The 26,111-nt window shown below is 25.9% G+C and overlaps 3 protein-coding genes and 1 long non-coding RNA gene across 4 annotated transcripts; 1 reads left to right on the top strand and 3 right to left on the bottom strand.

The window, feature by feature from the left end:
* Positions 1 to 182: 182 nt before the first annotated feature.
* LOC100576666 (proton channel OtopLc) lies at positions 183 to 15,887 on the bottom strand. Its single transcript, XM_006565366.3, has 9 exons — positions 14,205 to 15,887; positions 3,604 to 3,829; positions 3,221 to 3,335; positions 2,319 to 2,544; positions 2,071 to 2,228; positions 1,777 to 1,993; positions 1,481 to 1,643; positions 528 to 1,388; positions 183 to 433 (listed from the first exon to the last, which is right to left on the bottom strand). The coding sequence occupies exons 1-8, from the start codon at positions 15,292 to 15,294 to the stop codon at positions 557 to 559; spliced, it is 3,027 nt and encodes a 1,008-aa protein (XP_006565429.2). The 5' UTR covers positions 15,295 to 15,887; the 3' UTR covers positions 183 to 433; positions 528 to 556.
* LOC113218858 lies at positions 7,720 to 11,834 on the top strand. Its single transcript, XR_003304902.1, has 3 exons — positions 7,720 to 8,211; positions 8,278 to 9,567; positions 11,558 to 11,834. It is a non-coding gene; the product is annotated as an uncharacterized LOC113218858 (long non-coding RNA).
* A 4,992-nt stretch (positions 15,888 to 20,879) lies between the features above and the next one.
* On the bottom strand, positions 20,880 to 22,592 carry LOC551832 (zinc finger matrin-type protein 2). Its single transcript, XM_624217.6, has 5 exons — positions 22,447 to 22,592; positions 21,849 to 22,069; positions 21,692 to 21,765; positions 21,468 to 21,613; positions 20,880 to 21,370 (listed from the first exon to the last, which is right to left on the bottom strand). Exons 1-5 carry the CDS (start codon positions 22,453 to 22,455, stop codon positions 21,227 to 21,229), a joined length of 594 nt encoding a protein of 197 aa, XP_624220.2. The 5' UTR covers positions 22,456 to 22,592; the 3' UTR covers positions 20,880 to 21,226.
* Positions 22,593 to 23,944: 1,352 nt separating this feature from the next.
* LOC551856 (adenosine kinase) lies at positions 23,945 to 25,823 on the bottom strand. Its single transcript, XM_624241.6, has 5 exons — positions 25,429 to 25,823; positions 24,993 to 25,166; positions 24,644 to 24,914; positions 24,240 to 24,509; positions 23,945 to 24,172 (listed from the first exon to the last, which is right to left on the bottom strand). Exons 1-5 carry the CDS (start codon positions 25,629 to 25,631, stop codon positions 23,972 to 23,974), a joined length of 1,119 nt encoding a protein of 372 aa, XP_624244.1. The 5' UTR covers positions 25,632 to 25,823; the 3' UTR covers positions 23,945 to 23,971.
* Between the last annotated feature and the right edge of the window lie 288 nt (positions 25,824 to 26,111).

Below are 26,111 nucleotides of genomic sequence, written 5' to 3' on the forward strand. Positions count from 1 at the left end.
CAGACCAGTAATACCCGTATCGTAGCTGAACATCCTACGATGTCGTTTGACATCTTGATTAGCGACGTTCCAATTTCTTGTACCCGGATCACTGACCACGCGTCGATGCTTCCTGTGATGATGATGATGACGGCGACGATGATGATGATGATGATGATGATGGTGATGACGTTGCATTATTCTAGACGATCTTATAACATCTTCTGAATATTGCGGATCTACAGTAGATGTCGCGATACAAGATAAAGAGTTTGGATCAAAGTAGAGCCGATTGTCGATGAAAGGAACGGAATTCATCGAATTCGTCATCCATGAATTCGAATTAAATATTTTCTTTGGAGTTCTCTGAATCGTGGTGGACCATTCGTTGTCCTGTCGTAAATTAATGGTCACATTTTTGCGACAATAAGAGTCATGCGATCTTGGCTGTAATCTGTAAAAAATATTTTCAATTATGTCTATAAAATTTTAATTATTTTTTATATAAATATCATTATGTACATCATATAAATACGAATAACAATAACCTCGAGGAACATAGTAGCATTCTGTGTCGTCAGTTGAGCGGATGCTCTCCTCTTGGCATTCTATAACATTTATTCCACGCTTCTAATAGCAGTACACAACTATGGAATCGATAAAAAATCAACAAAGGTAACCCGATCCTGGATATAACGCCCCAGGCGAGTACTCCAAAGAATCTCAATTGCAGTTCTTGCGAGATCCAATTCTGTGTAACCACAGTGTCGAAAGCCCACAGTACAGAATTACTGAATAATAGAAATGTAATCACTTGTCTGGCTGGTTTCGCTATTATTTGAAAACGAGTTATACAAGATCTCTTAGATGCTTCAGCGATCAATGTGCTCTGAGCGAAACATTGGATTAATTGTAAAATCGATGCCGTAAGTAGCATAATATGCCTTCCCCTTGTTTCATTGTTTTCATTCTCTAGAATAGCTAAGGAACAGGCAGAAACTACAATCGTGAAAATAGAGTATAACTGAACTCCGAAGAGAGCCACGTTTGATAATAAACTATCCAAGATGGCTGGTGCTCTGATAACGACAGACATTTGACGAACTTGAATAAGCCCACTAGCTGTCATTAAGGTACTCAACGTTAAAATGCTAGTTAGAGTACCGCAAGTTAACCAGGATAAGGTTGACGATGGAAAATGTTGATCTTCTCTTACGACAAGGAATATCAATATTACTACTATGCCCGCTACCATACACAATATCCCTAAGAATAATCCTTTGCTCGAGCCATCGCATCCAACTTTAGTGTGACTTGTCAAATCTTTACTGCCATGAAACTTTTGCTTATGCAATCGATTCCGACCAACGTTTTGACCCATTACAAAAGTCACTGCAGCAGCAATTAAACTAAAAGTATTAAAAAAAAAGTATGAAATTTTTTCCTCCAATAATTGGTATGTGAATTTTAAATTGAATAATACGTTACATATAAAATTTACCTAAATTGTACAATAAACGGATAAAGAAATGGCATACTCGATGTCCATAATTGTCCAAGAGTATTAGTATTCAAGCACTCTTGTAAAGCAATTACTTGTGAGATTTGTTCATCCGAGATAGGCTGATATGGTTGAAAAACTTGCTTTTCTACTGGAGAATGATCTGAAAAATGAAAAATAAGTAAAAAATAAACTTATATATTAATTGAAATAATTTAGTATTTTGATACAACTTTGATACATATATTTGTAATATTTCGTTATGCATATTAAAATCATTTTAATATAAAACATACTTATCAAATCTCGAGTATGCCTTATCAAAGATTCTGGAAATCCTCGAAGATTCAATGGGGAAGCTGAATTGTGCAAACCGCGTTGTGCCAAATGAACAAAATAAGTCCATTCTTGAGCAGAATCCCAAATAACTAATCGAAACCAAACAGCAATATTTGTAGCAGCCAAATGGATGAATCCGAATCTCGCTACTAAACCGAATCTCTCTACAAGAACCTATATAAATATTCCAATCAATTTTATTAATCAGAATGTTTTTATAATTTTTATAACAAAGATAAAATGTTACTCACTTGCGAATTCACGAAAAGAAAATGCATTTGGAGAAACGTAAATAGTCCATGAAGTACCGGATGTACGAAGACAACATCGCTCAAGCATTCCGTGCCTTGCATCATGGAATGCATTGCCATTTCTAAACCATTGAAAACGAGAGTCGCCAAACCGAAAACTGTTCAAATACATTCATGTTTCAATTCTTTTTTTCGCTTTCTTCGCTCATATAAGATTATTACAAATTGGAATAATTGAAGAAACTCACGGAGCGCTCCAACTCGAATGTAAAAACTTGTTGAAGCTGTTCTAGATCGCGAGATGTGAGCACGTTTCAAAGATCCGAACCTGGTTAAGGATGTACCACCAAGTTCCGCATCGTCAACACCGTTTGCACCGTTACCGAGACTTCCACAACTGTCTACCAATACCCAAATATAAATGCTGATAATCACTGCTATGCTTCCTACATATAAGTACATCAAAAATATTCCCTGCAAATAAAACAATGAAAATAAAGAATAAATAAAATAATATAATAAAATAATACAGTTTCATTCTCAAATTAATTTAAAAGCATTAAAAGCATTAAAAGCAAAAATATTTTATAGTAATATTTTATAGTATAAATCAAATATTATTGGTAATGTATGGAAGTATTTTTTTTAATAGATATAAATTCAATTAGTAATGAATAGAAAATCATACTACAACCTAACACGAGATTGCAGGAAATTGCTTGGAGAACATGAGATTAGGCAACTGTACTAAGGTCAAAGAATCACATCAAATAACCGGGTAGATAATCTTAGGTTGTAATACCTGACCAAAGTTGAATCTATGCATTATCAAGATAAATTTATTAAAAAGATGAATAATATAATAAATATGTGACATATAACTGTAAAAATAAATGTATAAAAATTATTAGTATTTATAATGAAGATATCTATTGGAAAAATATAATTGCTTTGATTAACAGTTGATTGGAATTATTGTAAGTATAATTTGCATTGTCATATTGTTATTTAAACATGAAAAAAATATCCTAAATGTAAAAAGTCTACAAAGTAAAATTTTTTTAATTAATAATATATCTTTGTATAATTATATAAACAATTTTATTCTAATTCTTCTATTTATTTGAATAAATAAACTTAAACTATTTACTTGTAAACTGAGCAAAGGTACAGGTGTATCCATGACTTCGGCTAAGCATAGAGCAATCATCAGTACTACGAGAAGCTGACCATAAACATTCGAGAGGATGATCCATAACTGAGAACTGCAACAATCATCATAAAAATCAATCATTAGCTATGCGATCTTTATTATCTCATTTTCACTGAAAATATGAATTATTTACATTCATCATAATGATAAATAATACTTACAGTGCTTCTAAATTATTCTATTTTCATCGATATTAAAAATTGCCAAAATTTTATAACATTATCTAATTTGATAATAATAATTCGAGATAAGTGTTCGTTAGAAATTTTTATTTGTTAAAGTTATGCAAGAAGTTATATAATACTATCGTAATATCTTACAAAGGTTCAGAGTGATCCAATAAATCGTTCGAAGAGTGTGTCCTAGAAAGGATTCTGGAGACCAGAGACTTAGATGGAGCAGATCTCGTTCCCTCTGCAATTGCTGCCTCTGTCTCGGTGTTCCTTTCACCCCTATTGGGGACACCACCAGGTGTACCTTCCACGGTGCCACCTGTTGTACTTCCTGTCTCGTTTAAACTATCCTTATCGTGTTGCTCATTGCTGACTGAAATAGATAAATATGTAAAATAAGATTGAATATATAAATAAAAAATTATATATTGATACAAATAATTTTTTAACCATTCTTTGCAAAGTTTTTATACAAATTTTATTAATTTTATACTTTTTATAAGTTTCATTATTAATTTTTTTCATCTAAAAATTCATGAATCAAGTTTGAAAAATAAAAATATTTTTTAATTAGAATACAAAAAAAATAGGTATAATAAGCAAAAGTTAAATAAAGATTAATTTAAAAACAATAGTATATATATAAATATAAAGTAGCAGTAACATATGAAGTGTACATAAGAGAAATTGGATGAAGAATCACAAAACTCAGAACATGAAGAGTGCATTATTAGACTACATCAGAATCAAATGATTACATAGAAACTTGCTAATCTTAAATTTTTTTTAACTCATAAATAGACTAGAATAATTATTTTATTTTCTTTTACAATCCATTAATTAAAAAGATTCAATAATCAATAAACAAATACTTGCATAAATTAAAATTATATAAAATTTTATTTAATATATATATATATATATATATATATATAAATCAATATTAATAATCATTGAAATTGAATAATATTGAAAGATTGTTAAAATTTTGAAATGATTTTAAAATATTCTAAAAACTATTTTATATTTAAACATCTTCATTGATAAATATTGAATTTAATAAATAATAAATGCTAAACAATTTCTATTTTTTCTATATTTTTTCTATTTGATAAATTAAATGAAACAATATTTCATCAATCAAAATTGAATTAACATAAGATTCAATTAATTTCGAAAGCTAAGGTTATATTATTATTTTAAATATTAGAAAATTGAACTTACAGAACATAGTTAACGTGTATGAATATAAAGAATCAAAATATGTTAATTATTTTAAAAAGATTAGAAAGAACAGTAACAAATTTGAAAATAATAGAAGAAAATTTTAACAAATATTCCGTATTAGAACGAAACAACCATTAGAACATCATTTCAATAAATCTGAACTTAGCTAAATGAATAATATACTCGTCAACTTTCAAAATTAACTTTCTCGAAAATGAATAATTGTATATTGTAGTCTATTAATATATTCTTTCCGCGAAAGATGTAGTTATAAATGTTGTATGCAAGTTCATATTTGAAAGATTGATTAAACAAGTGAAACTTGTTGAATAAAAATAGATTTTATCATCTATCACAATTAATTATATTAATTGGTTATATTAAAATATATTTTGCTTTCAAATGTTTTTATATATTGTAATTATATTTTTTATATTTATCATATACAAATGATCATCGTAATAACTATATTATTTCTTATTTCAGATCAAATTTATTTTTAAAAGAAAATTTATCTTTATGATTCTCAAACTTAATAAAAAAGAATTTTAAAGATAAGTTTTTCTATTCTTAAAATTTTTATATATATATACATTCACCGTGTTATTAAGAAATATATATATTTATCATTAATAACAATAAAATCGATCTTTGAATTTGTTTCCAAATTTTGTTCGAAAATCCATTGATTGAATCCATTCTTTGGCCTTTTGGGTCAGTAGAGTAATACGATTAACTTTCGCTAGAAGAATTCGTACATCCAACTGTTCTTTCGATAATTTCGACTCGAATGATTTAAAGACGCTTTAAGTGCGACGAAACGGATCCGAGAGTTGTAAAAGTTGATCACTTTCGAATCGATCGAAATCGAAAATCATTGATGTATCGATATTTGAAAAGAAGATTTTAAGAATTAAAAGTATACATCATACTTTTAGATAGATTACATCAATCTATAATAAAGATTGATATGATTTATTTTTTAGACTCAAGTAAACATTTATATATCTGATTAAACTGATTAAATTGTTTGAAACTTATGTACGTTTAACATTTAATTTAACACAATATCACAATAAGATAATAAATATATTAAATACAATCAAAATTAATCATTAATTTTTTTTTTTCAGTGCCAATATATATCAACCGAGTCATTACAAACTGTATTCATATTGTAATATCTCGAAGTCAAACAATATTCGAGATATATGAATAAATCGATTGATGTTGATATCGATGTTGAAATCGATAATCTCGATTGCTCTTAGTAAAATGAAAAACGATTGCGATTACATGATTTTAAGAATTATTCGTAATAATTTATGATAAGTGAACAGTGTCGATTCGTTTTAAACTTGAAAATCTTTGCAAAAAAGAATTCTGTTATTCATAATACGAAATATATTATATTATATGTATCTAATTTTAACATAAAATTGATAAAATTTGTCAAGGATAAATTTTTTATTATGGAATGTCCATATATGAAATTGAGGTTAAAAGTGAATATCATTTTATGAAGATTCTCAGCATTGATGAAATTGAAAAGTAGTATATGAGCATATGCTTGATATACTAGTGGAAGAGGTCAAGAAACGGTACGGAAAGGAAAAATTTGCAAGATCGCTTTAGGATTAAAGATGTCGATAAATCTGAGCATTGTAAGCAAAATTAGGTTAGAATAGAAAAATATGTTTATTTGAATGAAGATAGTTTATGTTATTAAATTATGGGAAAATACATGGTGCACTTGAGTGTATGTAGCCAAATAATATAATCATAATGAAATATATAAATTTCAAGTTTCATCAAACAAATTTATAATTAAAGAAATTTGTAAGTATATTTGCTTTAAATATGTTAAAATATTTTGAAAAATATATCGTTTATTCAAATTGCGTTTAATTAATTTATAAATTAACGATTGCCCAAAGTAGTTTATATAATTAATTACATTTTCACAATGATTAATTATAATATTAAAAATAATTTCAACAATAAATTAAATTAATATTTGAAGATAATTTTAAATTCATATAATGATTGTCTATCTAAATAAAAATGATTTAAATTTAAAAAATTCATCTGACTAGACAATCTTGTTATTAATTAAATTATATAATAATAAAATAATAATAAATAATATAACGACTTATTGAGATATTTAGAATTTATGATCATTATTCGTATATTCAAATTAAAGATAAACATCAAATATTCATATTATATATACATATGAAATATTTTTTAATATTTTCAATATCTTTATATCTCTTTGAAACGATTGCTGATACTGTATGAAATAAAATGTGAAATTTTATGATTCAGCTAGCATAAAATTGGGTCAATACACCGCACTGTGAATTTGAGATTTTACGGTTTATCATGAAATACGTTTGTCATTACGATTCCACAGAGTTGTAAAAAAAAAATAGAAACTTGTCTGTCAGCTGACGGAAGAAGTCGAGAAATTCATTTACTTTTTGATACGTTGCAAAAATATAAAATCTTCGAAGTTTTATTTATTTATCATAAAATCATAAAATCAAGTGAAACCTGTTATTGATAACATTCATAATATCATTTTTTGATAAGAAAAGACTAATAATTCTTTTATATTAATATTTTCATCCAAATATAAAAATACTTTTAATAAACTAATAAATAATGAAATAATAAAATATTTATAACAAAAATACATAAATTGAAGATAAATTTAAACACAAAAATATCGAATCATTTAATTATTACTAATTAACATATTTAGCAAATTAATAAATAATTTAGTCATTATTTAAATGTTTCAGAAATAATAAAAACAGGCAAAAATGAGAAAAATCTTAAAATATAAATCATAAGAATCATATAATTATATTCTATATGATTTCGTATGGATATTCATGTGGATTATTGTTATTTTAACATTTTTATCGCCATGATTCGTGCACGATTCAAAAATATAAAAAAGAAAAGAAAACAAAAAAATCCGTTACTTAGACCATCTGTTGGAAATATTAATAGAAAAAAATTTACCTCGCTTTTGTCAGAAGAAAACAATTGTTGTCACTAGACACTAGAATCATGGTTCATGATAAACATCAAAGAAATACAATATGTACTGAATTACAAAGAAACGACAAAGGAGTAGTGCTTCAGACACAATCACAAAACGGAATGGCTAGAATAAGTCAGAAGTATGGAACCAACAGTACATCGAATGGTCTGGAATATGAAACGGTGGTGGTACTCCAATGATGAGGACGAACATTACGCCTTATGATGATAATGAAGATGACCACAAAGATGATGATGTCGTTTCTGGTAGCCTCGTTTTTAACAGACCGATAAAAGTGCACGATCAACGTGTAGTAGCTTAGCTTATGTCGCTATTTATTTTTACGTTGCTAATAATGAAAACCGTAGAATATATGAAATTTTACGTAAAATTGGAAAGCAACTTATAATTTAACAAAGAAATTGTATTATAATTAACTTGCACTTTTTTTAAACAATCTCATATGTATGGTAAGTAGTATTGCAACAATATTTTGAAAATATGTTTTTTTACATTACTTTCTTTCTTTTTTGCAGTGGTGGTGTACAAGAATTTTCAAGTTTAAAAATTTACATAATATAAATATGCAGTTAAAAAATCAGGTTTAAGAGTCTTCTCTAATTTTGCAAACGAACACGCATGACGTGCAAACCAAGCAAATCGAAACTGGTTTAGTTTTATCATGATCGAGATCAAGATAAAAATAGAAGATGATTAAAGATTATCACGTTGCAAGATAGTTTTGCATGCCAATATGCAGGTTATTCGACGAAACCAAGCGCGAGACATCGAGATTAATACGAATAAGCAATCCTGTTATAATCTAATTAATCGTTTGTCTCCCATAATGGTCTTACTGAACGTTGACTTATCGTATCATAATGCCTTGCTCGTGTTGAAGGAATCGTGTCAAAGGTTAGAAGGAAAGTCTTCACTGCAACCACCTGTTGTATAAATTATCCGGCACTATTTGTGATTCACCAAACATTCATGCTATATCTTTTTCGATTTTTCGATTGATTATTCTTGATAGATCCTATTAAAAGTATATGGTAAATCTAAGAGATTGATGAGATAAAATTTTTATTATACATCGCTTTAATAATGCGATTTATAAAAGTCGTATGATGTAAGCAAAGGATTAATTCGAGGTATTAATATACAGGAATACGTGTAATAATGCTTAATAATCATTAGAAAGTTATACAGGATGATATCTAAATAAATTTGTAAAAATTAAATAATTATAGTAAGGTAACTGATCTTCAGGTGTATACGTATTACGTATTACGTATTTATATTTTCTTTGATCTTAATTAAGGCTTTTGTTGATTCAATTGCATTAAGTTTAAAGAAAACTAAATGTATTAATTCATATAATAAAGAATTGTTAGAAGAATATTTAATAATCTAAAGAATATTTAATGAATGAAAAACTTATACTGAATTTTTATAATTCAATATAAAGAATATAAAAAAAGAATATATGCTTCTGTTGGTTATTGTAGGCTATTAATGACGCTTTCCATATAATTTGAAGTATTAATATTAATAAGGGAAATCTAAAAAGTATTAAGTGATATATTATAGATTGAAAATATGAATTTTACAGAAAAAAGAACTTATTGGCATTAAAAATGATTTGAATTTAATGAATTTAACAAAATGATTATATTAACTTTCCATCAATTTAAAGAGCACTTTTACTTCACATGAAAATAACTTATTCATCACAAGTATCTTCATAAAAAAATAAAAAACCTGTTTTCCGAACCTTTCACTTGGTCATTCGAAAGTTCAAACCGAACTAATAAATTTACAGTGAGGTAAGCATGAACTGCATCTATCCTCGAGATATTTTTTTTTTTTTTTATAAAAAACTTTATTGTATTAAAAAATATTTTTATTAGAAAATTATTTTGCACAATAATGTAACGGTTCTTAATATAAAAATCTTTTATTGAATAATTTTAAAAGGATTAAAATAAAATCGAGAAATACTATTTTTCCCCGGCATATATATATTTTCCAAGATAACAAGAAGTTATGGAAGAGAATTTTTTATTGCATTTATTTGTCTCGTAAAACATCCTCAAGCTCCTCCAGCTGATCTTAATCATTATGAATTACATGTTCCCCAGAAAGAATGCTGATAATAACACTTTTTGCATCGACGTACATGTATTTTTTTCTTTTTATATTTCAACCATGCGAAACTAATCGCCTCATTTTACGCAGCATGAAACTGAACGCCTCCATGATCGCGGGAAAAATTATAGCTACCGTCTGATTTAATATTCCTTTAATTAAGATGTGTTCCTTGTACAAAATAAATAAAAGAGAGAGAGAGAAAAAGAAATATAGAAAGAATAATATGAGAATATTATATAGCGTTTATATAACGCGATATAAAAGTAATAATAAATAAAATAGAAAGAAGGAATATCGATCAAGTAACGCGTGAAATCGTGCCCGAAATTCATTTTCAGAGCTTAACCGGTTTTCTTGGAATGCGAAAGCGATGGCCACTTCCGTGTCGTTCGTTCGTTTAAAAAAGATAAAGAAAAAAAATTATTCATGAAAGTTTGTGTGAACAGAAGAACGACACTTACCTACGTAGGATCGATTTAGTTGCTCTGCACAATAGAACGAATCTGCTTTCACGCGATTTACGATCATCATGTGTACGCAAAACGATATGTCGTTAGAAGATGAGCGTTTCAATGCGATTTCGAAGCGAAAAATTACCAGTATACAGGAAAGGACATTTTCCACGAATACCTTTCACCTCGTTTTTCACCCTGCTTTCACGATTTTTTTACGTCCTCCAAGCGTATTACTTAGCCACGCATTTACATTTTCGATCGTAAATTTTATTTAAGTCAAAATGAAATATTGAAATATTATTCGATCGAATTAAATGTTTATAAAATATTTGTTGTGTAAAAAAAAATTCTGTTTATTAGAATCTATATAACTAGAATTGTTTAAATAAATCTTTTCGGAATTATTTAATTCTTAAAATTATTAAAATTCTTGCTCGATTTATCAAATATTATTTAAATAATAAGAAACATAATCAATTATTTTATCTTAATTATATTTATCTATGTTTGCTTAAAAAACTTAAATTTAAATTCTTAATGGATAGAATTTTTATTAACGAGAGATAACATACGGAACATTGGATCGTGTAACATATGGAAGACGGAATCGTTATATTTATGAGGATATTAACAGAGAAATCAAAGAAATTCGTCTTTTTATCCTTCCGAAAAAAAATTTTGTATAGTGTTAAGTTAACAGAATAGCGTCTCAAATATTAAATGTTTAATTGCATTTTGACATTTAACGGAAAATAATTTTTCCGTTTTTTTAACAATCAAAAAATAAACATGTTCGCTGAAGTTTATTTCTGCTCATCACGAAAACCATATGGCATTTATTGTAGCTTATAAAACAGTGCGCATAAACATAAAAGCATTGAGCGAATATCTTAGATATCTGTGTACGGTAAAAAGCGTTTTTCTTTACATTTAATAGTTTAATATTTTAAAAATATTTATTTTATTTATTTTATAACAAAATAATATTTTGTTATAAAAATTTACGTTATATAAAATATTTAATAAAGAAAAGTAAAAAAACAAGAAAATAAGAAACAAGATTGTAATTTTATATTTCATTTCCTGGTTTTAAAGTATTTATATTTAATTTATAATCTTTACTTATTATTTAATTTATTAAAAATTTTATCTAAATATGATAATTTAGAATTAGAATAATAATAGAATAATTATTAACAATTTTTTCCAGGAAAAGAAGAAGGATTTACTGAATGCAAGTAAAATGCATCAATGCATAAACAATAAGTTTCGTGATTTATGTTCGGAAATCTCATAAGAAGATGAATTTATTAGTCATGAAAAATACTTTTAAGGATTTCACATATGTAGAAATTATACACTGAATAATTCATTAAGATTTATATTTACTGATAAGAGTTGAACGAAGTTTCTATATCTCCACTTTCATGGAAGAAAAATATCAATATCCTATGAAATCATGCTACAATAATCAATATATATAATAATCATGCTACAATAATCAAATCTTTTTATTCTCTTTGAAAATCATAATACATATATAGATATATGTTTCATAATTATGGCAATAAAAAAACTAAAATTTTTTATATTATAACATTTATATGAAAAGGATTTAATTTAAATATAAAAATGTAATTTAAATAGATCAATGATTATTCAACAATGAAACAAATGAAACGTTAAAATTTTCATACACCAATTTCAACTAATTGTTGAAAGCAAGAATATCGTGGACAGCGAGATATACGACAAGAATTCAAGCGAAAGATTTATCTCCAAGATCTTTTCCATGAATGTTTTTTTTTTCTTTTATCCCTGTAAAGAGGTATGATTCTTTGCAAACTCTCACGCGCAAATGCAATTACACTGTTCCGGTGCTCGAAAGCAATAGGGCAGCCATGATGCGCGAGCAAAAGTGGATAACTGTACCAAAAAAGCCGGTTGCTAAAAGTTGTTAGAATAAAAACAAGTTTCTTAAGTTGCATTCTCTAACAACGGTAATGTGTAACAAGCTGTCAGAAGGCCAATAACCACAGCGCCATATGTTGGATAAATTGATATAACTTTTATGATTAATGATATTGGCGATCGCATCATGGAAGCGAAGTGGAACGAGAAAGTAAAGGATCGTCAGAAGACAAAACGCGCCTCTGCCCGTATGTAATATCCACCAGAGTCTTTGTACAAAAGGCGAACATCTTCTCCACTTTCTTTTCCATGAAACGAAATGCGCGACGATCATTCAGGCTCGACCAGCCATTAATGACATACGATAGAGAAATTTTGTTCGTCATACGAGAAATTTATCCATATTTGTCCTTGAACTTTGAGATTTAAAATTTTTTCCCCGTGTGTTAATATTATTATCGGATTATTTGAAATGAAATAAAAGATATTTTCTAAAATTTTTTGTTTCAAATATATAAATATATTCGAATTATAAATAAAAAAAAAACCGCAAAATAGATCTTCTAAATTCGAGAAAATGAAATTCATCCATCTCAAAAAAAATAATTGCAATTCTTCTTTCGATATCGCATATGATCCTAATTATTCGTTCGTTTTCACGTTCTCCATCTTATCTCGATGAATTATCATTCAGAGAAATATAATATTAAATAGGAAATCTTGTTTTTTTCAATTTATGTACAAAATAATCTTCATCAAAAATCTGTATGCAATATTGGTGTATTTATCCTATAATTATATTTTATCAGTTTATGACTTCTTCATGTGAAAAATTTGCTATACTTCACGATCAGAGATCCGTGATACTGATTATATGCGCTTATACCATAAAAGAGAGGGCAGTATGGAATAAAAACAGCGAAAGTTGAAACAACTGTCTATTCATTATAACAGTTAGTGATAAAAAATAATGGAACTGTGAGATCCATAAGATTGTGAGAATTGTTCGTCGAGAACGTATATCTTGAATAAAATCTTTGTCATGGTGAAAACTCGAACTGTTTCGTGGTAAAAATAGATGATATGAAACATCGAGCAACTTTGATTCTTAAATAGCGATAAGAAAATAATATGTATTCCAGTTAGGGTCAATAAACTTTGTCACAGATTAATTAAAAATATTTTTGTAACAAATGAATTAACTATGTAATATAAAATTGGCAAATGATGAAGTATGGTATTATATTGTATTCTATCTTTTTAACATTAATCATAATTAAAACAAAAATTCTTCAATGGATCATTATTCATTTCTATTTTAAATTAATTTATTAAAAACTGAAAAACAGATCTTAAAATTCGAGGAAATAAAATTCATCTATCTCAAGAAAATAATTGTAACTCTTGAAGATATACTAAATTTCCATTAAGCTCCGCGTTATCAACTAAAAATTAATCAATTCGAGGATTAAATGCTATTCACATCTTCAGCCTAGATCCTATCGAATGCCCTGCCAATTTTGAAATACCGTTAACTAGTGATACGAATTAGATATTGGTATCGAAAACATCCCGTAGAAATATCGGTGAATGGATATATCGCTAATAAAGAACACGTTGCACGTATCGAAAAGACGGAGGAGGCGCGTACTCGCGCGAACCGCTAACCGTTTCTTTTGGCCGCCGACACGATACCGTACGACGACGAACAAACGACTTGCATACAAATTCATGACGTCTTTTAACAAACGAAACTATGCCGCGTATTCAAATGTTACACCGTTTGTTACACTCGAGCCAGAACCTTCGCAGGCGGACGATCTCTCACCAGATGGATCCTTCCACTCGACGGATCGTCTGAAAGATCATTAACGACTTTTCCCTGTTAAAAGTATCGCTGAACAAACACGATTCCATTAACGGAACAGAATACGAAACTCTCTCACCCTTTTTATCCTTTACCGAAGTGGTAGAAACAGTCGAAGCTACTTCTGGAACGTCCACAGCTCGTTCCTCTTTGCCAGACGCAATATCTCCCTCGAGTTCATCCTCCTTCGGCTTGAACTCTTCGTCGTTCTTACTGTAATCGATGACAACTTGATCGTCCACTTTCTTCCAATCGGCCAATTTCTTGCTTCCTTCCACGGCAAATTCTTCGAGGCCGGGGATATTTCGAATATCAGGCACCAGAGTTTCCTCGTCGTCCTCATCTCTTATTCGCCATTTCGCTCGTCGATGATGTTCAGTGACCCCGTTGTTCCCACTCGCGGCGATTTCACTGACAGAATCGACCACTTCTTCCACCAATTCCTCCTCCTGAAGCATGTACTCTCTCCTTTCGTTCGGATTTTGGTAAACTCGATAAGGCCCTACCAGGCCGACGATCCCTCGGGGCACGGCCACGGCTGCTCCCTTCCAATCTTCCATCTGATCCAACTTGCCCAATTGGCTCGTATACATATCTCTGAAACCGAAAAGCCGTCGTGGTTCCGGCAATCGTGTCGACGCGACCTGTAACCACCGTCGAAGCTCCTCTTGCCGAGAGCAGATCTGTATTCGCCTCTCTCCCGACGATTGTTCTCCGATGGGTTGAAGTTTGCTCTCTTTGAGAAAACCTGTATCGGGTAACTGAACCTTCTTGGGTTTCTTCACCACGCTGTAAAGAGGATCCTCATCTTCTGCCTCGAGAATCGTCGAGTTTTCACACGTTAGCCTGTGATTATTCACTGTCGGCAGCCAAACATTCGGAACCTCCCTCCGTTCGATTCGGGATATTTCCAAATCGTCCAACCTTCTCGTTTTATCACTTTTCACGGCGCTTATCACGACCACGTTGCTTCTCTGGCCAAATAATATATCGTTATCGATCGATCTATCGTTGGCGTCTAGAACGCTATAGGTCGGTTCGCGAGTAGCTGTCTGAATCCACTTCGGTCTATTTTTTTGCTTGACAGAAGGTACAAACTGTTCGGGATCAGCTGTTAGTCTCTTCCGTTCCGCGTTTGCGACGGGAATGTCAGTCAATTCGGCCACCATGATCAAATATTTCGATTACGATCTAGGCTTACCGGACGTCACGATCAGATCGTGACAGACATATTCGAAGGGTCGATTATCGATCTTGAAAGATCGAAATATTTTGGGTGCGACCTAAATTTGGTACACAACTAATAATAACTGATATATTTAATAATTTGTAAATAATTATGTCGTAACTTTAAATAATGAGTGAAATCATTTTAGTAATTTAATTTGAAAGTATACGAATTCGAACATTATCTATGGGAAAGAAAATTAAATTCATAACGTAGTTTCAATTATTTAAATGATTAATATATACGAATCGACAATTATTTATTTAATATAAATTTTAATAATTTTGATAGAGATAACACTTGCACTGAAACTAAATCACCAATTAAAAAACTGTGTAATTGGAAACCATATGTCAAATGTCTGTTGAAAGAATTCGAATAAAATAATTTCCCCGATTTCACTTTAAACTCGATGGAAACAAAATGCTTAAGAAACAAATGTTGATAAATATTTCTATATTTTTATATTATCGTAAATTATATACATTTCGAAAATCCCGTCAATAAGTGTATTCGATCGACTACAAAAGGTAAATGTCGTTTCTTGGCTTTAGTTTTACCAGAAACAATGTTTCGTCGCGTGGAGGTGGCTGGAGGTTGATCATATGGATTTGGCTCTCGTTCGTGACCAGGATTACGAAAAAGGTTTCACATCCTTCGTGGATAGTTTTTACCTTTTCCATTATTTAGGTTAAGAGATTCTCCTTCAAACGTGATCATGTTGACGCAACATCTCGTTAATCTTTATAGTTACAGCATCATTATCGAGATAAAATCGACTCTTTCACCGAAAAATTATTTTAATCAAGTTTCTAGAGAGACGAGCAGCAAGTTGAAAATATCCATTCGTAATAAATATAATAGAAAAGAAAGAGTAATGAAAATATAAGATAAACATAATGAATCGTCAATATATCTATGAATTAATCATGGAAAAGATATAAATATTTTAATTTATTTTAAGTTTTTCGCAAACATGATTCTTTTTTATTATTAAAAATTATATTAAAAATTAGAATTAGGAACGTAGAGTATTTTTTATAAAAATCATCTCTATATTCTATACGTGTAAATTTATTTTAATAATAAAATAAATCAAATTATGTTTGTCTTTATATTTTATTATGTTTCTTTAATTCTGTATTTCAACTTTCATATATAGGCAATTATATATATATATATATAAATTTATATAGTCATAAATTTATAAAACGAAGAAATCTCTACTGTAAGTACCGAATTAATAGAATTAATAGAATATTTTCCTCCTAATTACAATCAAACAATTAGTTACGACTACGGCGATTACATTTCAGATATCTCTTCAATTGCAGCGGCATACACATTAGCGCCTTGTTTTACTACGAAAAACAAGTGTTGTCGTAAGAAAATTGCGAACAGCGAGAAGACCGTTAACCTCGAGGACCGATTATCGTAAAATGGAAAGATGGATTTATCTCGTGAGAATCATAAGTTTTGAACAACGTGACTGGAAATATCGAGACCTTTTATTCACGACTTACGAGAAAGAAAGAGATAAGCCTCGAACAGGTATTAGAGGTCGAAGCATTTTGTTCGATAATAACTGATTGGCTATACCGATGTTACAACGGCAGATTCTTCCGCGTTTTGCTTTAGGCGAGCATACTTGTTGGTAATAGCTGGACAGTAGTATACCGCTATAAAAATTGATAAACGTCAGCCTTTGTAGAAACTCATGTATCATTGCTGCAAGCTACTCAGAGCGTTCGATAAATTACAATGAATTTAGCATAAAGATAAAAAAAACATGAGAAAAACGAATGGAATAGGATAATTTATATGTAGATAATTGTAAAAAGACGGTATTAGAATATATTAAAAAAATATAATTCTTCCCATTTAAAAATCTTGATTATTGAAAAGAATTGGAACACAAGAATTGAAAAATATATTGTTATAATTACAATAGAAAAATGATGTTACTAATCATCAATCAAATTTTTACTAATTTTCAATGATTTTTCAATAAAATGTAATAAAATATTATATAAAAGATACATTCAAAGATACAAAAGATGAACTCGTCATATCATCACTACAAAGAACGTATTATGACGGCTTAATAATTCAAAGAACTATAGTTACATTTTAATATTATTTTGAAAGACGTACGATTCTTAAAACTCTCAATACAGTTATAGATTGTATATTACAAAGTCATACGGTACTGTTATTTCAAAAACTGAGCATGCTTTGAGTTTATTCAATACAATTTATTTAAACTTACGTTCTAGTAATTTAATCATCACTTTCATAAAAATAATTATATTGCTACAATTATATTGAAACTTACTGTAAATTTTATGCACAAAGTTAGAATATAGTTAAAGTTATTTAAAGAAATTGAACGTGTGTAATTCAATTAAAATTATGATTTAATCATATCATGTGTCCACATTAAAAATCATAGCATGACGGTGAACTTAGATCCGCTCTGTTAAAGTCAGTAATTATTATTCTCGTTTTCTATTCGGTAACAAAAGCTTTTTTAGACTCGATGTTCATCATAAGATTTCTCTCTTCCTTTACTTTTCTTTTTTAATCATATTTCAATATAAAATTAAAAAAATAATTTACAGTATTTATTAAGATTTATTTAAATTATTTAAACAAGTTGTTATTAATGTTGTTTAAAAATAAATGTGTAATAATTCAAGATATTATATACAATATCTAATATCTATTATTATATATTATTTAATTATATGTATTTAAATAATATGTATATATCTTATATAAATAAATAGTATATGCATATACCTATTTCAAATAAAAATAAGTGATATGAAAGTAACATTTATATGAAAACTTAAAAAAAAAATAAGAATAATAAATTAATGATTCAAAATAAATTAAAATTACAATATTATAATCAATATCAATATTATAAATCATATGTATCGAAGAATAAACGAATTTTTTAATTTCTATCGCCTTAGTAATGATCAAAATATAAACTGAACATAAAAAAAACTTTCAGAAAAATCTAGAGATCTAAGTATTCTCGCTTTAAAAATAACATCAATTTATCAATTTATCAATTTACTTTTTCAATAAAGTATGATTAAAAGAAAAATTAATGATATTGTTAATTGACGAATCATTATTGATGACATTAAAAAACCTATTAAAAACTATTAAAGACCAATAAAAAATTAGAAAAAAATAAGGAATGCATCTTATTATTTACTATTACTGACATAAAAATAAAATATAATTATAATTATATTTTATTTTGTACATATATATATATATATATATATATATATATATTATAATAAAACAGAATAATAAAAAATTGGATAAAAACATTATTTTTTAGTATACTATATAAAAAAAAATTTCGCAATAAATTATATCCAAAGAAACATCTAGAAAAGAAGTATTAATTCAATTTTTCAATGTTTCATTAAAATTATTAGTATAAATACTATTGATATTAATACAATTTGTATATATAATATTACAATATTATATGATCACATAATATTATAATATAATCTTAATTTTATAAAAAATAAATTATAAATTTTAATATTATTAAAATTTTTATATCTTAAAGGAAAAGATTATTTTTTAATTCTTGTTAAAAACGAGAATCTCATTTATTATTAGTAAATTATCAATTTTAGTTCAAAACAAACAAAAAATTCATCAATATATCGATTGTTTCAATACATTGATTCAATAGTGATCAATCAATCACGCACGAGTGAACAGAAATTCTGAAAATAAGAATCAGAAAGAAAAACGACAAACAAATAATATATAATAGATAAAATTCACTTTAAAACAATTATTTTCATTTCCGTGGGAAAGAAAAGGGAAAGTGTGCATGTTTTGGAACAAAAAACTATTTTGTCGAACATGACTAACATACAAAAATTAATCGTTATATATATGATTCTCTGAAATGTTCTGATGAATATAAAGATAAAAAAGATAAAGATAAATCCTTGAATATATTCTAAAATATAAATTAACAAATAATTTCTATCAAATCAATTATTATTTTAGTTGATATTCTATATATATTAATTATATTTATTGTTTTTATTAGTGTATTATTATTAATAAAACATAAATTATATATTGCACTATAATAAAATTCTAATGAAATATTTTATAAACTCACTTGATTTTCCGGAGTTACATTCTTGAATGGGTTGAAGAGTTCGTGGCATCGTTAAATTAAATTTTTCGACTTTTTTATATAACTGAATAATAATTCACAAACACTTGCATTTATAAAATCTATCATGAAGACGTTCAAATTAATCGATGTTCATCCGGATCGATTGAAACAAATTTTCTGTCAGGATCACTTGACTTTTGTCATTCCGATGATTATCACAAAACGTCACATTTTCCTTAAAATTTTTTCAATTATCTTCATTTTATGTAATTCAAGTTTAATTTTTCATTAAAAATTTTTAAATTTGCTTACATAAATTTTATAACTATAAATTCCTTAATTCATTGATTATTTCGGTATAAAAGAATTTTAATTTTAATTATCCACCACCATATTATAAATATAAATTATAAATATTGAAAAGTTAAATTGATTTATATCACTGATGCACGTGCATTCTTTATCAAAAATCATGTGTAGACTAGCTTGCAATCCATAAGTTGCGAAAGATCTACCGATCTCCAAGACTGACTTCCAATCTCTGAAATACAAATGGTTAACCTTCGGAAAAATGGCGGCACTCGTAAACGCTCTGTGATCACGAGTATCACTTATACTAAACTATGATACTAAAATGAACCGAGTAAACGATCTTAGAATTTAGTTGTGATTTTGAGTAGGAGAAGTGTGCTGTATATTTATTTAGTTTCAACACGTTCTCTTCAAGTCTCTCTATGACTTCAGAAAAAAAATATAGTGTATGTTGAATGTGAATATAAATGGTATATAGCATTGTATGAAATTCATGTTTGGATTTTTATCTTTTTTTTATGATAAAATAAAAAATAAAACATTGGAAGTGCAACAGAGAAAGTTGAAGAATGATTATGATACAAGATTTCAGTACTTTCGTTTTATTTGAAATTTAAAACTCATTATTTTCATAAACTTTGTATATTTTATAATTTATTTCTTAATATAAGAAATAAAATATATCTTAAAAATATATTTCTTTTTTTGAATATAATAAAAAAATATAAAAATAATAGTTATGTATTCAAAGAAAAACAAAAAATTTAATATACAAAAATTAAAAATATTTTTATATATAAAATATTATTTTTTGATTTTTTTTAAAATGTACCTAATACGTTTTTAATCACAATAATTTTCTGTATAAAATCTTGTACTTTTATTGACAAGTCATAAAACAATATTTAAATAATATTTCTTACATTACTGATCCAGAAGAAGTATAAATACACATTATAAAACTTATTTTTAATTATTGCAATGAATTTAAAATACATTAATAAATGATTTATAAGATTAAAACTATTCCATATATATTTCATAATACTTTTACTGTATTTTTTATTCACTAAATGAACATACTTTCATTATGCTTAAGAAATTAATTGTTGTTCAATATTAGATAGAAATAAGAATTATTTGTACATTCAAAACATTGATCATACAAGAAAAAGGGAATAAATAAAATTATGTTGTAAACTTAAATATTTACAAAGCTAAATTTTTACATTAAGATCAGTCTTATTTACCCCTGATCTTGTAGTGTTCAATGTTGACTTTTCAATATTCTGAAATATATTTTAAAGAAATTAATTATGATCTTTTCTTAAGATATATCTTGAGAAGGCATTATTTTATCAAATGATCCGATGATATTTCATTGTCACTTTTTTTTAGAACCAAAACCTGAGAAACCCATTATTGCTGCCATTTCATCTGAAGGTCCTCCATTATCTTCATTGACTTCTTCAATTTTTCTTTTCTTGTCTTTTCTTTTCTCTTTTCTATATTCTTTAATTTTCTCTTCCTATAAATAAAAGATATTTGTTTAAAAATAAATAAAAAATAAAAAATAAATATATTTTTAAATAAAATATATTTAAAAATTTGAAAATAAAACAAACCTCTTCTTTTAATTCTTTTACTCTTTGTTCTAAATCATAATCTTTCTTTTTTTCTTCCAATTTCTTTTTATTCATTGCAAAGCGAGCTTTAACCTGTTCTAATGTAGATCTTTCTATTTTCATTGACATACCCAAATTACGTTGATCTGAAAAAATTCATCTATAAAATTAATATTTAGTCAAGCATACAAAAACAATAAAAATAATAAATAATAATTGATTACGTTTGGTGCCATTGATGTGATCTAAGAAATTAATTGAATCCTTGACAACACAATCACAAACATTACAATAATACCTATAAATATAATATTATTATTAAACACAAATTATAAATTACAAATTATATCTATTTCAGTTAATTTTTAGAAAATTTATTACCCTCCAGTTTGTGATGATGGAGTATTTTTATTAATAACAACACTTTTTCCTAATTTAGATTCAAGATCAACTTTGTAATCTCTTTGTTTGAGCAATTCTCTTTTTACTGCTGGTTGCTTTGGAATTCCCAATTCTTCTTCTGCAATTTCATCCTGCAGACGTTGAAGTGCTATTCTTTCATATTCTTCTCTATTCCATTTGCGTCTATGGTCATCAGGTCGCTAAAAAATAAATAATATCATATTATTTAAGCCAATTTTAACAATTTTTTTTATTTAAATATAATTCAATTAATATTTTATATATTAATTTATCTTTATATTTTTTGACATATACATTACTTATCTATATTAAAAATTATAATTATAATTTAATTTTTCTATTTTCTAAATTTTTTTTTTTTTTTACTTTTAATTTAATATTATCACTTTATTTTTATTTTTATCACTTTAATATTTAAATCAGGTAGTAAAATCAGGTTATAAAATGTCAAATGATAATTTTATCAAAATTACATAAATTATCTTAATAATATATAAAAATTAATAAAGTTTTTAATATAAAATCTCATATAAATAAAAACTGTAAAAATTCTTACCATAGACATTTTTGAAATTCTTGGAGTAAATCAAATCTATTACGCATAAAAAAATAAACTGTTTTCCCCTTCTCTTTTTACCTTGCCTAAGACCATGCTCTTATTTTGGATAGTGATTGTAATTACCTTACGATCTTAAATATAATTTTATTTTTTCAAAATAAAATCTTTAATTTTCTTCGGAATAAAATATAAAATTAAAAAATTTATAATTTTTTTTTAATTACAGTTATTAATTTTTTTTTAATAATACAATTATTATATTGCATATTATGAAATTCATAATTTAATAAATTTATATTTATAATCAAGTTATTTTTATATATTAAAATTTAATATTTTTAAATAAAATTTTATAATTATTTTTGCATAATTTATAAATAAAAAATATTACATATTTCAATAAAATATTAAGGTACATACCAATCGAAAATTTGTTTTAATTTTAAAAGTATACAAAGTAATAAAGAATGAAATAAAAAATAAAAGATTTTCAAAATTAATTTTATTTGTCAAAATATATTTATATAATACTTTTGTATATTATTAATGTCAGAAATGTATTTATATAAAGTGTCCTAAAAATATTGGAATATCTAATAAATAAATTGGAGATTCCTGAAATAATTTCAAGCAATATTTTTTTTTGCAAAAATTTTCATTATAACTTTATTAAGGAATTATTAATAAAAAATACTGGCCAATCACGGAGCGTAATCTAGTAGATCCGCAGTAACTGCTACAAATAAATCTAAATAATATATTTCAATAAAAGTGTGTTAAATATAACAAATTTTTTTTATCGATAAAGAATTATATTGAATTATATCACGAATGAATAAATAAATAAATAAATAAATAAATATATATATATATATATAGAATATCTCAAAACGGATTGGAATATATATATATATATTTTTATATTTTTTAATAATATACTATTTTTTAATAATAACTAATTTAATATTAATGAATAATTTAATAATTAGTTAATGTCTGAATCTTGCTTAAATCTCTGTGTAAAATAGCATGAATATTTATATATTTTAATAAAATTAATTATAATTAATAAAATTAAGTTTTTTTATTAATGTTACTTTTTTAAAACAAAATTATTTTATAAAATTAAATTAAATATAATAAAATTAAATTAAAAATTAAATATTAATTAAAAAATACAATAAATAAAATTTCTTGATACCACTTTATATGATAAATATGCAATATAATTTTTTTGTCCAATAATCATTATTAGATTTTATAAATTTAATTAATTGAATAAAAGTACAATTTTTTTTTTACAATAATTATAGAAATTATATAATTAAATATTCAATTAATGAAACTATATACATATACATAAAATTAAATCTAAATTTAAATACAAAATTTACATTTTTAGTATCACAATTTTTCTTCTAATAAAATTCTGAATAAAAATTAATCATAAAATTTCAGAAAATTTGAGATTATTAAATATTATTTTCTGATAAACTATTTTTTAAATAATAAATTATAGTTTTTATTCCAATAAATCTGATGGTACATTATCTGGTAATTTAATCCCATATATTGTTCCTATATAAGATGCTATTTTACAACCATATTCTAAACAACGTTTTGGTTTCCAACGAGCTAAAACACCTGCTAGGAAACCAGCAGCCAAAGCATCATCAGTATCTATTGTATCAATAATAGGAATTTTTGATTTAATTGGGAGTACCTAAAAAAATAAATTTTTATTCAAATTTTTCACTTAAAAAATTGATTTTTTTTTATTTTTAACATACTTGAGCAGATTGACTTTTTCCCCAAACAGCAATTGCTGGAGCAGATGCACCTTGAGTCATAACAAATACTCCTCCATGACGTAACCAATCTTTTTTAACCGTATTACAGACATTAATTGTAATTCTTTTTAAACTATTTAATAAAAATGGTATATCTGATACATCATCATATGTAAGATTTAATGATTGAGCCAAAGCTTCCATTTCTCTTGAATTACCAAATACAATATTTGAATGTCCTATCATTTCGCAAACTGCTGTACGAAAATCCTATAAAAGATAATATGTTGTTAATAAAGAATATACATATTTTACATGTATATTATAGTACTATAAATATAATAATTTCATTTTTCTTATTAATTAATTAACATTATTAGTTAAATTCTAAAATATTTATTTACATTAAATATATATGTCCCACTTATATTAAAAGCTATAATTATATCTCTTTCTTCTGCTTGTTTAACAAGTTCTTTTATTACAGGAAAACTATGAGGTATGAAAAATCCTTCAATATATATTATTTTTATTCTATCAAATGATAAATTGCATGCTTTAAGATCATTTAAAGTATATTTAGCAGCAGCTCCTACATTTGCAACAAGACTACGATATGGTTCACTTATTAATATTATACATTGTCCTGTATTTAAATTTGAATGAATTACATATCTGCAAAAATATATACATTTAAAAATGTATATCATAATGAAAATAAAATGAAGCAAAGAATTTAAAGCATCTGCAAACCTAGCATCCACACCTGTTGATCGAACTAAACTTTGTAACATTATTCCTTTACAATCATTACCAATCGCTCCAGAAAAAATACAATATTGATTTTGAAAGGTTTCATCATAAAGCCATTGTATAATTCGCATTGTATTTTGTGCTGATCCTCCAGGATAGACTACCTGTTTTGATCTATTTTATTATATTATTAATAATCTTTAAATTTTGAATAAGTTTTTTATATAATAACAAAAATTTAATATTTTCAATAAATATTAAAAAAATAATTTAATTTATACTATATATTTTTTATATATATATGAAATAATAATATATATTTATTTATATTTATTTAAAATATAAATATATAATTTATATTTATTTAAAATAATGAAAAAAAAAATTTATACAAAATATAAATGTGTGACAATTATTAATAAATATACTTATTAACTCTTGCGGTATATCTGCCAATAATTCTTGCATTTTATCTTCAGAAAATTCTGCTTCTCCATCTACATTAAGATTATATTTTTTTAATAAATCATTATCTTTTATTTTTACAAACATATCTAATAAAGGATTGCCAAAAGCAATAATTGCAGGAGCATTAAGATTTTTAATAGATTCTCTTAATGGTTTGTCTTTTTCAACCATTTTTATTAATAGTTTATAAATTTTTTTATATTACATTTATGAATAAAGTTTTTTTATGTTCAAAGAATTTGTATTCAAAAAATTTTTAAATTTTACTTGTAATACATCGAATATGATTATTGAATACATAGATTATTGTTTAATTTTTCTTATTTCTTATTTATTTCTAAAAATAGTAATAAAAAATAACTATAATATTTATTTTTATTGTTTGAAGATATAAATAAATTTAAACATTTTTTTCATATTTTTTTTATATTGCATTAATATTTTAATATACTTTTAAAATTATTCATTTTTGTTATAATAAGAAATAATAAAAAAAATGAATATATCCTATATTTTTGTTTTCAAAACTGACATAAAGGTTACTTTACAAAGTAGTTTTACAAGAATATAATTATTGTTCTTTATTAATTATATAATAATAAATTTTTATAATTATTTGCATTCATATTTATAATACTTATATTTGAATAG

The sequence above is a fragment of the Apis mellifera genome, linkage group LG6 (assembly GCF_003254395.2).
Source record: "Apis mellifera strain DH4 linkage group LG6, Amel_HAv3.1, whole genome shotgun sequence".
In the NCBI taxonomy this organism is placed as follows: Eukaryota; Metazoa; Arthropoda; class Insecta; order Hymenoptera; family Apidae; genus Apis; species Apis mellifera.